This window comes from Hemitrygon akajei, chromosome 28, assembly GCF_048418815.1.
Source record: "Hemitrygon akajei chromosome 28, sHemAka1.3, whole genome shotgun sequence".
NCBI lineage: Eukaryota > Metazoa > Chordata > Chondrichthyes > Myliobatiformes > Dasyatidae > Hemitrygon > Hemitrygon akajei.
Genome location: NC_133151.1, coordinates 41,634,173 through 41,649,151, shown reverse-complemented (window position 1 = coordinate 41,649,151; position 14,979 = coordinate 41,634,173). Strand labels below are relative to the sequence as shown.

At 51.1% G+C, this 14,979-nt stretch overlaps 1 protein-coding gene across 1 annotated transcript in view; it reads left to right on the top strand.

Annotated features, from left to right (window-relative positions):
* Positions 1-7,460: 7,460 nt before the first annotated feature.
* Positions 7,461-14,979, top strand: part of naaladl1 (N-acetylated alpha-linked acidic dipeptidase like 1) — a 95,285-nt gene continuing 87,766 nt past the window's right edge. Inside the window, exons 1-4 of the mRNA XM_073031560.1 lie at positions 7,461-7,857; positions 10,753-10,874; positions 10,967-11,092; positions 12,878-13,070. Coding sequence (XP_072887661.1) covers positions 7,707-7,857; positions 10,753-10,874; positions 10,967-11,092; positions 12,878-13,070 — 592 coding nt within the window. The 5' untranslated portion in view covers positions 7,461-7,706. The remainder of the gene's footprint in view (positions 7,858-10,752; positions 10,875-10,966; positions 11,093-12,877; positions 13,071-14,979) is intronic.

The window sequence follows — 14,979 nt, the reverse complement described above, 5'->3', positions numbered from 1 at the left end:
TGTCTTCTGGTCCTAGACTCCCCCACTATAGGAAACATCCTCTCCACATCCATGCTATCTGTATCCTCTGGTCCTAGACTCCCCCACTATAGGAAACATCCTCTCCACATCCACTCTATCTGAGTCCTCTGGTCCTAGACTCCCCCACTATAGGAAACATCCTCTCCACATCCACTCTATCTGTATCTTCTGGTCCTAGACTCCCCCACTATAGGAAACATCCTCTCCACATCCACTCTATCTGTGTCCTCTGGTCCTAGACTCACCAACTACAGGAAACATCCTCTCCACATCCACTCTATCTGTGTCCTCTGGTCCTAGACTCCCCCACTATAGGTAACATCCTCTCCACATCCACTCTATCTGTGTCCTCTGGTCCTAGACTCCCCCACTATAGGAAACATCCTCTCCACATCCACGCTATCTGTATCCTCTGGTCCTAGAATCCCCCACTATAGGAAACATCCTCTCCACATCCACTCTATCTGTGTCCTCTGGTCCTAGACTACCCCACTATAGGAAACATCCTCTCCACATCCACTCTATCTGTGTCCTCTGGTCCTAGACTCCCCCACGATAGGAAACATCCTCTCCACATCCACTCTATCTGTGTCCTCTGGTCCTAGACTCCCCCACTATAGGAAACATCCTCTCCACATCCACTCTATCTGTGTCCTCTCGTCCTAGACTCACCAACTACTGGAAACATCCTCTCCACATCCACGCTATCTGTATCCTCTGGTCTTAGACTCCCCCACTATAGGAAACATCCTCTCCACATCCACTCTATCTGTGTCCTCTGGTCCTAGACTCCCCCACTATAGGAAACATTCTCTCCACATCCGCTCTATCTGTGTCCTCTGGTCCTAGACTCCCCCACTATAGGAAACATCCTCTCCACATCCACGCTATCTGTATCCTCTGGTCCTAGACTCCCCCACTATAGGAAACATCCTCTCCATATCCACTCTATCTGTGTCCTCTGGTCCTAGACTCCCCCACTATAGGAAACATCCTCTCCACATCCACTCTATCTGTGTCCTCTGGTCCCAGACTCCCCCACTATAGGAAACATCCTCTCCACATCCACTCTATCTGTGTCCTCTGGTCCCAGACTCCCCCACTATAGGAAACATCCTCTCCACATCCACTCTATCTGTGTCCTCTGGTCCCAGACTCCCCCACTATAGGAAACATCCTCTCCACATCCACTCTATCTGTGTCCTCTGGTCCCAGACTCCCCCACTATAGGAAACATCCTCTCCACATCCACTCTATCTGTGTTCTCTGGTCCTAGACTCCCCCACTATAGGAAACATCCTCTCCATTTCCACTCTATCAAAGCCTTTCACCATTCAATAGATTTCGATGTGGTCACCCCCTCATTCTTCTGAATCGCAGCAAATACAGGCCCAGAGCCATCAAACACTCGTTATTTGGTTGTAAGGAACTTTACAGTGAACTCTAAATGCAACGCCACTCAATCCGACTCGAATGACTTCTTTGCCTCTCCTGTAAAGCCGAAACTTAGTGACGTTGCCAGGGAGGGCCTGGATTCTGACTTCACTTTGGAAGACATAACCTCTGCCATTAAGTCATTCCCGTCTGGCAAGGCGGCTGGGCCAGATGGATCTGGCTGCGAGTTTTACAAGAAATTCTGTGATGTCCTCGCCCCACTCCTCCTCAGAATGATATCTTGCTCCCAGAGAGACAAAGCCTTGCCTAAAACATTGCACGAAGCTAACATTTCCCTCATTCTAAACCATGGTGAAGAGGGAACAGACCCGGCCAGCTACAGGCCCACTGCACTCCAGAACTTCGATAGAAAAGGGATCACTGAAATGCTGGCGAGCCGGCTGAACAAGCACTTGTCATCTATCAGTCATGCTGATCCGACAGGATGCGTCCTCTCCCAGTGTCAGACGCCTGCTTTGTGCTGTCCGTGGGAAAGCCAGCGACACAGCCATCTTATCCCTTGATGCACAGGAAGCTTCTCACCAGATCGAGGGGCCTTACGTGTTTGAGTCACTGTACTGGTTTGGGTTCGGTGAGTCATTCTTATCCTGGGTGAAACTGATCTACGCCAGCCCAACGCGTTCTATCATTACCAACGGTGACAATTCAACGGTCTCCCCGACTCCGTTCGGTTCAGCTGGGCTGCCCTCTCTCGCTGGCCCTCTTTGCCGTCGCGGTAGAGCCCCTCGCCCTGAAATAAGAAGTCACCCAGACATTGTGGGTTTGAACGTGGGAGGTATTGAAACACATTAGTTTATACGCCGATGATGTGATTCTCTACAAAACCCAGATGAGTCAGTCCTCCCCTTCTTCTAGATTTAATCACCTCCTTTGGCTGACTATCGGGATACTCAATCAGTTGGACAAAATGTGACTTCTTGCCCCTCTCTGACATCTACACACCGGGTTTTGTTTGGCAATTGTCCCATTTAAAGTAGTTAAAGATCACCTCACCTATCTTGGCTTGACAATACCCAAAGATCCTAAACTAATATTTAAATTAAACTTTGCGGAGTTTATCTCAAAACTAAGATAGAACATAGAAAGTTGGGAAACCTTACCTCTGTCCGTGATTGGCCGTATAAATTCAATTAAAATGATCGCCCTTCCTAGGTTTCTCTATCTTTGTCGCAATCTCCCCATTTTTCTCACATCAGCCTTCTTTAAAGAGTTGGACTCCGTAATTTTGTCTTACATTTGGAATTACAAGAACCACAGGATTTTGAAGATTCATTTGCAAAAGCCCAGGTCTGAAGGAATGTATTCAGACATGATTACTGGGCTGTCAATGTCAGGGCTCTAGCAACAGGGGGCTCCAGATAACTCAGGGGGCGGCTGGGATTACCTGTATTCAGACACGATTACTGGGCTGTCAACGTCAGGGCTCTAGCAACAGGGGGCTCCAGATAACTCAGCCCCTTGGGGCTTTATATGGAGTCCAACTCTGTTGTCAACTCCTCCTTGTCAGCCATGCTGTTCTCTAAACTAGAAAAGCCTGGGACTTCAAACAGTCTAAGTTCTGTTTTGAAAAACTCCGTCAGAATTCTAAACCAGATTAGGAGTGTTCTGAATCTGTACAAACACCAGTCTGTTTCGGCCTCTCCTTTCCAGCCTCATGGTCAGACAAAACCTAGCATGCCTGGTGGGAGGAGGGTCTAGATTCTATTGAAGACCTGTACATAGAGGGACGGTTTTATTTTATTTATTTATTTTTTTAATTTTTTAATTAGTTTTTCAAAACATTTTACAAAATTAAAAACCCCAAATCCCAGTGAGGAGCATTAATACAGAGCAAGATTAAGCATACAATAACAATATGCTACAAAGGAAGAGAATTTAACAAAAAAGCACCTAAATTAAAGACAAGTGAGCTTAGTGTAGAGGGACGGTTTGCAACGTTTGGTCTGCTGGAAGAGAAATCCGAGCTGCCTCACTCTTTTCGTTACTTCCAAATTAGACACTACATCCAATCCAAGGTTTGTCATTTTGAAATCCTTCCAGGGAAGCATATGTTTCTTGATATCTTAAAGAGCCCTCCTGACTCCAGGCATCTGGTTTCTAAGTTTGCACGTTTGTTTGGTGGTCGTACTGTAGCTTCACTGTGAAGATCAGGGAGGCCTGGAGAGAGGAACTGGGCACGGAACTATCTGAAGCTGCCTGGGTCAAGGGTTTGTCTATGATACAGGTGTGGTGAGCTACCTATACCCCTCTGCTGACTGCTCCTGTGGCTCCTCCCACAGACCCCTGTATAAAGGCGATTGGAGGCTCTGCTCCTCCCTCAGTCTCCAGGATGTTGTGTGGTGGTCTCTTGCAGCTAATAAAAGCCTATCGTTGGCCTCCCGTCTCCGAGAGTTATCGATGGTGCTTCAACGGGCCTGCTCTGTTAACAGTAGACACCAACTGATCCAGTTCAGAGTTGTCCAACGCCTTCACTGCTCTAAACTCAGGCTGCACAAGACTTACCCTTTTGTCTCGCCAATGTGTGATGGACGTCAAGGGACGGAGGACACGTTGTCACACACCTTTTGGTTTTGCCCTTCACTGAATGGATTTTGGTCCAAAATATTCGACTGGGCCTATAACAGAGCCTTCCCCTTGGAAGCTGGTCTCGCCATCTTTGGCTGTTCACAATCCACTCTACGCTTCCCTACGGCCACATCTGATGCCGGGGATGACTGTCGCTAAGCGCCCTGTCCTGAGGGAATGGAAACCACCCTCTCCTCCTTCTTTCTGGAGACACGATCTCAGCCGTACAGATAGGGAGACTCAGGTTCATGGGAACCAATTCAATTAAAACATTTTCAGCTATCTGGGATCAATTTCTTGCCTACCTGGATGAGGCCGGGGGCAGATGAACAATTTCCCCCCAGCTAAACTTTCACGGCCCCCATTTGAGACTTAATGTTTAGCACTCTGTACAACAGGCATCCCTCTAACGTTATGTCCTGTTCTCTCGCTCATTTTATCTTCACACATGGCTGCGCTTATACGTTCTTGTGGATTTTATTGATTTTTGAAAATTTTGAAAATGAAGTATTAAAAAAACCGACCTGCCCCCCCCCCCCACCTATCCTCGTATCATCTGCAAACTTTACAACAAAGCCATCAATTCCGTCAGCTGAGCCATTGACGTGTAGCATAAAAAGAATCGGTCCCCACACAGATCCCAGTGACCGGCAGCCAGTCAGAAAGGTCTGCCTCTATTCCCACTCTCTGCCTCCTGCCAATCAGCCACTGCTCTATCCACGCTAGAATCTTTCCTGTAAAACCAGGGGCTCATAGCTTGTTAAGCAGCCTCATGTGTGGCCCCTTGTCAAAGGCCTTCTGAAAATCCAACCCCACAACATCAACCGATTCTCCTTTGTCTATCCAGCTTGTTACTTCTTCACAGAATTCCAACAGGTTTCTCAGGCGAGATTTTCCCTTTGGGAAACCACGCTGACTGTGGTCTGTTTTATCATGTGCCTCCAGGTACCCCGAAACCTCATCCTTGACAATCGACTCCGACTCCTTCCCAACCACTGAGGTCGGGCTGACTGGCCAATAGTTTCCTTTCTTCTGTCTCTCTCCATTCTTGAAGAACGGAGTGACATTTGCAATTTTCCAGTTTTCTGGAACCATTCCAGAATCTAGTGATCCTTGAAAAGTCATCGCCGATGCCTCCACGATCTCTTCAGCCACCTCTTTCAGAACCCTGGGGTGTAGCCCACCTGGTTCAGGTGACTTACCCACCTTCCGACCTTTCAGCTTCCCGAGAACCTTCTCTCTAGTCGTGGTAACTTCACACACTACATGACCGACCCCCGCCACCTGGAACTCCCACCCCATACTGCTAGAGTCTTCCACAGTGAAGACCGACACAAAATACTTATTCAGTTCATCCGCCATTTCCTGGTCCCCCATTACTACCTCTCCAGCATCGTTTTCCAGCGGTCCGGTATCCACTCCCGCCTCTCTTTTACACTTTATGTATCTGAAGAAACTTTTGGTATCCTCTTTAATATTATTGGCTAGCTTACTTTTGAATTCCATCTTTGCCTTCGAAATAACCTGCTTAGTCACCCTTCTGTTGGTTTTTAAAAGGTTCAACTTCCCACGAATGTTTACTCTATTAAATACCCTCTCTTTGGCTTTAATGTTGGCTTTGACTTCCCTAGTCAGCCACTGTTGTGTCATCTTGCCTTTAGAATACTTCTTCCTCTTTGGGATGCATGTACCCTGTTCCTTCTGAATTGCTTCCAGAAATTCCAGCCATTGCTGCTCTGCCATCATCCCTGCCGGTGTTCTTTTCCAACTCCTCTCTCGTGCCTCTGTAATTCCCACTGTAATACTGATACATCTGACTTTAGCTCCTCCTTCTCCAATTTCATGGTGATCGATCAAGTTATGATCACTTTCCCCTAAGGGCTCTCTCATCAATTCCGGCTCATTGCACAGCACCAAACTCCAGAATAGCTGATCAACCACGAGCTGCTCTAAAAAAGGCACCTCGTAAGCCCTCTAGAAACTCCCCCTCTTGGAATCCAGCACCAACATGACTTCCCCAATCGTCTCCCTGCACATTGAAGACCCCTCGATCCCATAACGTTGCCCTTTCGGCTCCGTTTTCTGTCTCCCGCTGTGATTTCTCGGCCGCATCCTTACTACTGTTTATGGGGTCTGTATACAACTCCCATCAGGGTCTTTTTACCCTTGCAGTTCCTCAGCTCTCTCCACAATGATTCAAAACCCTCTTTTTGTCACCTCTTACTGATGATTTGATTTCATCTTTTGCCAACAGAGCAATGCTGCCCCCTCTGTCTACCTGCCCATCCTTTCAACAGAATGTGTATCCTTGGACATTAAGCTCCCAGCTTTAATCTTCTTTCAATCATGACGCAGTGAGGCCTACGTACCTGCCAATCAGCAACTCTGCTGCAAGTTCACCTACCTTATTCTGTATTCTGCACGCATTCAAATATAACACCTTCAGTCCTGTCTCCACCCTTTTCAATTTTGTCCACCTTTCAGATTGCAACTCATCCCCTTGACTGCAATTTTGCCCTATCACTACACATCGCCTCTGTTTGTAAACCCGCGACCTCAGCTTCAGCACTATCATCCGCCTTTCCTACGATACTTGCTGCATTGAAATACACGCAACTCAGGACACTGGTCGTACCACGCTCAACCTTCTGATTCCTGGCCTTGTCTGAGGTCTCACCAGCATCTGTCTCCACAACCTCTCCACTGACTGTTCTGGCACTCTGGTTCCCGTCCACCTGTAACGAGTTTAAACCCACTGTGCAGCATTAACAAACCTTCCCGCTAGGATATTAGTCCCCCTCCAGTTCAGGTGTAAACCATCTCTTCTGTACAGGTCCCACCCTCCCTGGTAGAGAGCCCAGTGATCCAAAACCCTTATGCCCTGCTTCCTACACCACTTCCCTGGCCACATGTTCAATTGTATAATCTTCCAACTCCAGGGAGACCTGGGTTCAATCCCAACTCTGTGTGTGTGTGAGTGTGTGTGTGTCCGTGTGTGCGTGAGTGTGTGTGTGTGAGTGTGTGTGTGTGTGTGTGTGTGTGTGTGTGTGTGTGTGTGTGTGTGTGTGTGTGTGTGTGTGTGTGTGTGCACGCGCGCGCCCACAGCAGGGCAACCAAAACTGAACACACTATTCCAAACGTGGCCTCACCAACGTCTTGTATAATCTGCCTGAATAGATAGAATGGGCTTGATGGGTTAAAGGGCCTGTTGCTGCGTCTCATAGAACACGTTGAAATTGAGCTCACAACTTGTTCCACACTCTCACCACCCTCTGAGTGAAGAAGATCCCCCTCACGTTCCCCTTAAACATTTCCCCTTTCACCCTTAACCCATGACCTCCAGTTGTAGTCCTACCCCACCTCGGTAGAAAAAGCCTGCTCGCACCAACCCTCTCAGAATTCTGTCAACATCCACACGGCCCAGAATACAGTTCTCATCTATTCAACCTTTCCCCAGAACTCCGGCCCTCGAGTCCTGGCAACATTTACTCTGCACTCGCAGGGAGCTGCTGCATTGGCAGTGAGCAGGGCAACGCTCTGTGGGTGACAGGGGACCGTATCCGGCGCAGGCTCCGGATGAGCAGTGCCACACGATGTAAACCGCGGCCAGGAACTGACTCTCCGGTGTGCTCCCTCGCCCCAGGGTCCTCACCAAGAAGCCACACATGGCCACCAGCGCAGGAGACATAGATCTGGTGAAGCTGCTGCTGGACAGGTGGAGCGACCCCGACTCGGGACTGGACGAGGCCAAGAAGGCGACGTACAATGTACTGCTGTCCTTTCCACAGAAGGCCAAGCCCAACTCAGTGACTGTGGGTAAGAGACTCTACTCCAAACATTCCAGCGAGGCTCGGAGGAAATCTTTACGTCCCTCAATACTGAGGCTGTGCCCTCTGGTCCTAGACTCCCCCACTATAGGAATCATCCTCTCCACATCCACTCTATCTGTGCCCTCTGGTCCTAGACTCCCCCACTATAGGAAACATCCTCTCCATATCCACTCTATCTGTGTCCTCTGGTCCTAGACTCCCCCACTATAGGAAACATCCTCTCCACATCCACTCTATCTGTGTCCTCTGGTCCTAGACTCCCCCACTATAGGAAACATCCTCTCCACATCCACTCTATCTGTGTCCTCTGGTCCTAGACTCCCCACTATAGGAAACATCCTCTCCACATCCACTCTATCTGTGTCCTCTGGTCCTAGACTCCCCCACTATAGGAAACATCCTCTCCACATCCACTCTATCTGTGTCCTCTGATCCTAGACTCCCCCACTATAGGAAACATCCTCTCCACATCCACTCTATCTGTGTCCTCTGATCCTAGACTCCCCCACTATAGGAAACATCCTCTCCACATCCACTCTATCTGTGTCCTCTGATCCTAGACTCCCCCACTATAGGAAACATCCTCTCCACATCCACTCTATCTGTGTCCTCTGATCCTAGACTCCCCCACTATAGGAAACATCCTCTCCACATCCACTCTATCTGTGTCCTCTGGTCCTAGACTCCCCCACTATAGGAAACATCCTCTCCACATCCACTCTATCTGTGTCCTCTGGTCCTAGACTCCCCCACTATAGGAAACATCCTCTCCTCATCCACTCTATCTAAATGTCTATTACTGGAATGCATGCTTGCAAAGTCAGATGGGGGATTGAGCTGTGAAGGGCACTTCGTTTCCATAGAGTGTGACGGGTGACTGGACGAAGCTGTCAGGGGTGGTGATGGGTTCAGTTATGATAGGGGCGTTTAAGAGGCTCTGATGTGAATGTGCAGAGAATGGAGGGATATGGATGTGCAGGCAAAATGGATTCAGATTTGGTAGACAGACAGACAGACTTTATTGATCCCGAGGGAAACTGGGTTTCGTTACAGCCGCACCAACCAAGAATAGTGTAGAAATATAACAATATAAAACCATAAATAATTCAATAATAATGTTAATCATGCCAAGTGGAAATAACAGCCTATTGGCTCAGGGTGTCTGACACTCCAAGGGAGGAGTTGTAAAGTTTGATGGCCACAGGCAGGAATGACTTCCTATGATCCTCAGTGTTACATCTCGGTGGAATGAGTCTCTGGCTGAATGTACTCCTGTGCCTAACCAATACATTATGGAGTGGATGGGAGACATTGTCCAAGATGGCATGCAACTTGGACAGCATCCTCTTTTCAGACACCACCGTCAGAGAGTCCAGTTCCACCCCCACAACATCACTGGCCTTACGAAGGAGTTTGTTGATTCAGTTGGTGTCTGCTACCCTCAACCTGCTGCACCAGCACACAACAGCAAACATGATAGCACTGGCCACCACAGACTCGTAGAACATCCTCAGCATCGTCCGGCAGATGTTAAAGGACCTCTGTCTCCTCAGGAAATAGAGACGGCTCTGACCCTTCTTGGAGACAGCCTCAGTGTTCTTTGACCAGTCCGGCTTATTGTCCATTCGTATCCCCAGGTATCTGTAATCCTCCACCATGTCCACACTGACCCCTTGGATGGAAACAGGGGTCACCGGTGCCTCAGCCCTCCTCAGGTCCACCACCAGCTCCTTAGTCTCTTTCACATTAAGCTGCAGATGATTCTGCTCGCACCACGTGACAAAGTTTCCCACCGTCGCCCTGTACTCCGCCTCATCTCCCTCGCTGAGAGTCGAGGGCCTGCACTGGGTCAGAGTCAGCCGCGGATACTGTATCCTCGCCGTCAGGGCAGAACGATGCAGAGAGCAAGCTTCCCTCTCCACGCACGGGGAGACCGATACAGTTTGGGGGTTTTCCCTCAGGGTTTACTCCCGAAACCTTCCCCGTGCGTGCGTATGGTCGCAAGGCGGGTGAGGTTTGAGATCAGAGTTTTCCTTCTAGATGGGCCGCCAACCACGGCTGACGAGCCCCGTCTGCCCGAAGCGACTGGTTTTAAGGCGGCAGTAATGCGGCATTGCCCCTTCTCCTGTCACCGGGCTCGGTAGCTAAGCCACACGTGAAGGCCAGGAGCCTATTTGAGACGCACGCCATTGGGAGCATTTAATAGGTAGAGGGAGGTTGTCCCCATTACCACCCCTGGATATGACAACCTCAACGATTACCCCTTTGTAATAATGATCAATTAGTCACAGAGAGAATCTGTATTTACCTTTATTGTCTCATCTAGAACAACATGTGGGTGCACAAACGGTGTGCACAGCCACTGGGGATCTCTGCCCCTCCCCGTGTCGGCAATCTGCGAGGGATCTGTCGGCCCTTTGCTTTCGGAGCCTCTCATTTTCATAATCGTTTCTCACCAGCTCAAATGCGCTTCAATCTCATTGGCTCAAGGTCACCTGACCAACCCGGATCACTTTCTTATTGGCTACCCTCAGCCTCGTGCCTTTTATTCTTTTCAGCTCTTGACTGGATCAAACCAGGTGACCCAGACGCTGAGCTGAATGAACTACTCCCAACCAAAACCAGTCACTTTACATAATAAATCGCTATTTGTCTGAGAACAAAGTAGGTAACTCCGCCCATCGCCCTGATTAAATTACATCACAGGAAGAAATCAATTCATCAAACAGTTCCCAAAATGGTGGCTGCAGGGACAGCCTCACAAAATGGCCGCCTCTATTCCTGCTCACTGATTGGCAGTCCTTCTGGCCAGCAGCATTGTGGGCTGAATGGCCTGTTTGCTATTTGGTGCTGCTGCACATGTTCTCTGCTCTTCCCTCAGTCTCCCCCAATGGGACAGAACTCTTCAGGTCTCGTGTAAAGGAGGTGAATTACACCCAGGATCAACTGGACCCGGATGTGGTGCAGCCGTTTGCAGCCTTTGCGCCTAACGGAACAGCAAAGGTAAGGCCTGGACCCCCCCCCCCCACCCCGAAGCCTCTCCCCCCACCCCTCGTTGTGCCCAGTGGTAACCGGTTCTCTGTCCTACGACACAGGGTAAGCTGGTGTATGCCAACCATGGGAGCATGGCGGACTTCCTGGACCTGATTCAGAAACATCACATTGACCTCAACAATACGGTGGCCATCGTCAAGTACGGAGGGACGGGCCGGGTGGACAAGGTATGATGGAATGGGGGTCGCTGCCTCCCTGGGGCGTGGAGTGGGAGGGCAATGATAAGCAGTCCTTACCTCCCAGAGTCAGTGAGCCCTGGAGTTACCCAGCACAGAATTAGGTGAGGGGGAGTGATGGACAGATGGAGGAGGGAGAGTGGGAATAGTGACAGAGACTGGGAGGGGATGGGTGGGGAGGTGAGGGGGAGTGATGGACAGACGGAGGAGGGAGAGTGGGAATAGTGACAGAGACTGGGAGGGGATGGGTGGGGAGGTGAGTGGGAGTGATGGACAGATGGAGGAGGGAGAGTGGGAATAGTGACAGAGACTGGGAGGGGATGGGTGGGGAGGTGAGGGGGAGTGATGGACAGATGGAGGAGGGAGAGTGGGAATAGTGACAGAGACTGGGAGGGGATGGGTGGGGAGGTGAGGGGGAGTGATGGACAGATGGAGGAGGGAGAGTGGGAATAGTGACAGAGACTGGGAGGGGATGGGTGGGGAGGTGAGGGGGAGTGATGGACAGACAGAGGAGGGGAGAGTGGGAATAGTGACAGAGACTGGGAGGGGATGGGGGGAGGTGAGGGGGAGTGATGGACAGACGGAGGAGGGAGAGTGGGAATAGTGACAGAGACTGGGAGGGGATGGGTGGGGAGGTGAGGGGGAGTGATGGACAGACGGAGGAGGGAGAGTGGGAATAGTGACAGAGACTGTGAGGGGGTGGGTGGGGAGGTGAGGGGGAGTGATGGACAGTCGGAGGAGGGAGAGTGGGATTAGTGACAGACTGGGAGGGGATGGGTGGGGAGGTGAGGGGGAGTGATGGACAGACGGAGGAGGGAGAGTGGGAATAGTGACAGAGACTGGGAGGGGATGGGTGGGGAGGTGAGGGGGAGTGATGGACAGACAGAGGAGGGAGAGTGGGAATAGTGACAGAGACTGGGTGGGGATGGGTGGGGATGTGAGGGGGTGTGATGGACAGACGGAGGAGGGGAGAGTGGGAATAGTGACAGAGACTGGGAGGGGATGGGTGGGGGAGTGATGGACAGACGGAGGAGGGAGAGTGGGAATAGTGACAGAGACTGGGAGGGGATGGGTGGGTAGGTGAGGGGGAGTGATGGACAGACGGAGGAGGGAGAGTGGGAATAGTGACAGACTGGGAGGGGATGGGTGGGGTGGTGAGGGGGAGTGATGGACAGATGGAGGAGGGAGAGTGGGAATAGTGACAGAGACTGGGAGGGGATGGGTGGGGAGGTGAGGGGGAGTGATGGACAGACGGAGGAGGGGAGAGTGGATATAGTGACAGAGACTGGGAGGGGATGGGTGGGGAGGTGAGGGGGAGTGATGGACAGACGGAGGAGGGAGAGTGGGAATAGTGACAGAGACTGGGAGGGGATGGGTGGGGAGGTGAGGGGGAGTGATGGACAGACGGAGGAGGGAGAGTGGGTATAGTGACAGAGACTGGGAGGGGATGGGTGGGGAGGTGAGGGGGAGTGATGGACAGACGGAGGAGGGAGAGTGGGAATAGTGACAGAGACTGGGAGGGGATGGGTGGGGAGGTGATGGGAGTGATAGAAAGATAGACGAGGGGGGAGTGTGAAGGTGGAGGGGCTTTCAATGAGGAAAGTCAAGGGCGGTGGACAGGATTTGGAGAGGAAGGTGTTTGAAGAGTTGAGGGGAAGCTTTTGATGAACGAATACCCACTCGAGCGCCCTCCTTTCTCCCACCCTCGCTGACCTACCCTCAGTCAGGGAGCTTGGATGGGGCGGGGACATAACTTCTCCTGATTTGGGCCGGCAGGCGATCAACGGAGCCCAGTTCGGGGTGGTGGGCATCATCGTCTACACCGACCCGGCGGACATGAACGACGGCAAAGTTAGCGATGTGAACGAGACCTACCCCCACTCCTGGTATCTCCCGCCCTCCGGTGTCGAGCGGGGATCCTACAAGAAATTCTTCGGTGACCAGCTGACCCCCTACTACCCTGCGAAAGGTATTCTTCCCCCCCCCACCCCGCACCGTCGCGTCTCACCTCGCTCTGCTTCAGGCCTGCACTCTGAACTCACGCTTGTGTCCCGAGATCAGGGCGTATTAACCTCACCCACAGGGGTAATATTTTGTAAAATTGGACCCCTCCCACCCAGGGTATTCTACACCCCCACCCCCCGACGGGCAGAAGATAGAAAAGCTCATATCACCAGGGCTGAAGGGCAGCTTCTGTCCCCCAAGGTGGAGACACGTCTCTACCAGAGGAGGTGTGAGGGGCTCCTTCCCTCCGCTGGCCCGCAGGTCACCCTCGGGCGAGGTGTAGCTCCCGGTTTGCCCCCGATCAGGGTGAGGTGAAGCCGCCGGCCTCCGGAGCCACGAAACTCCGGCACCCTGAGGGTGTGCAGGTCTTCCAGGCCGCGTCCTTGGCGTATCGAAAAGCGGCCGGTCGTGTGGCCCCGAGAGCGGGTCCCATTCCTGTGGAGAACCGACGTCCGGGTCAGGGTCTTCAAAAGAACCCCGAAAGGGAAGAAGGAGGTATTAAAGATGGAAATAGAACCCTTTCCAAAGATGCAAGCGAAGGAATCGCCGATTGGCGCCATCGTCGCCTAATCTCCGCCTTCCGACTGGTGACGTAGAAGCAGAATCAGGCCATTCGGCCCATCGAGTCTGCCCCGCCATCCCATCGTGGCTGATTGTTTCCCTCTCAACCCCATCCTCCTGGAACCTTTGGCGCCCTTATCAACCTCTGCTTCAAATTCACAGGGTGACTTGGCCTCCATATTCCCTTTACGGCAATGAATTCCACAGATTCACCACAGTCTGCCTGAGGTTACCAGAAGACCATAAGACATGGGAGCAGAATTAGGCCATTCGGCCCATCGAGTCTGCTCCGCCATTCCATCATGGCTGATCCATTTTCCCTCTCAGCCCCAATCTCCTGCCTTCTCCCTGTATCTCTTCATACCCCTGACCAGTCAAGAATCTAACCTTAAATATACCACAGTGACCTGTGGTAATGAATTCCACAGATACACTCCTCTCTGGCAAAAATAAAATCCTCCTCATCTCCGTTCTGAGGTCACGTCCTCTGGTCTCAGACCTCCCCACCGTAAGAAACATTCTCCTCACATCCACTCCATCGAGGCCTTTCAACATTCAAAAGATTTCAATGAGGTCAGCCCTCATTCTTCTGAATTCCAGTGAATACAGGCCCAGGGCCATCAAACGGTCTTCACATGACAAGCCTTTCAATCCTGGAATCATTTCTGTGAACCTCCTTTGAGCCGTCTCCAGTGTCAGCACATCCTTTCTAAGAGAAGGGGCCCAAAACTGCTCATGATACTCCAAGTGAGGCCTCACCAGGGCTTTATAAAGCCTCAACATTCCATCCTTGCTCTTATGTTCTGTTCCTCTGGAAATGATTGTGAACATCCCATTTGCCTTCCTCACCATCGACTCAACCTGAGAATTCTCCACCAGGACTCCCCGTTCCCTTTACACCTCAGATTTTTGAATTTTCTTTCCATTTAGAAAACAGTCAGCCCTCTCGTTTCTTCTGCCGAAGTGCTTGACTGTACACTTCCCAACCTTGCATTCCATCAGCCACCTTGATGCCCATTCTCCCAATCTGTCCAAATCCTCCCCTAGGCCCTCTTTGCCTCCTGCCAATCAGCCGATGCTCCATCCACGCTAGTGTCTGTCCTGTAACGGTATGGGTTCTAGTTAAACGGCCTCACGTGTGGCACGTTGTCAAAGCCCTCCTGAAAATCCAAGTACACGACATCAACTGATTCTCCTCTTTCTGTCCTGCCTGCTATTTCCTCAAAGAATTCCAACGGATTTCTCAGGCAAGATTTTCCTTGGGGAAACCATGCTGACTATGGCCTATTTGGCCTATTTTATCATGCGCCTCC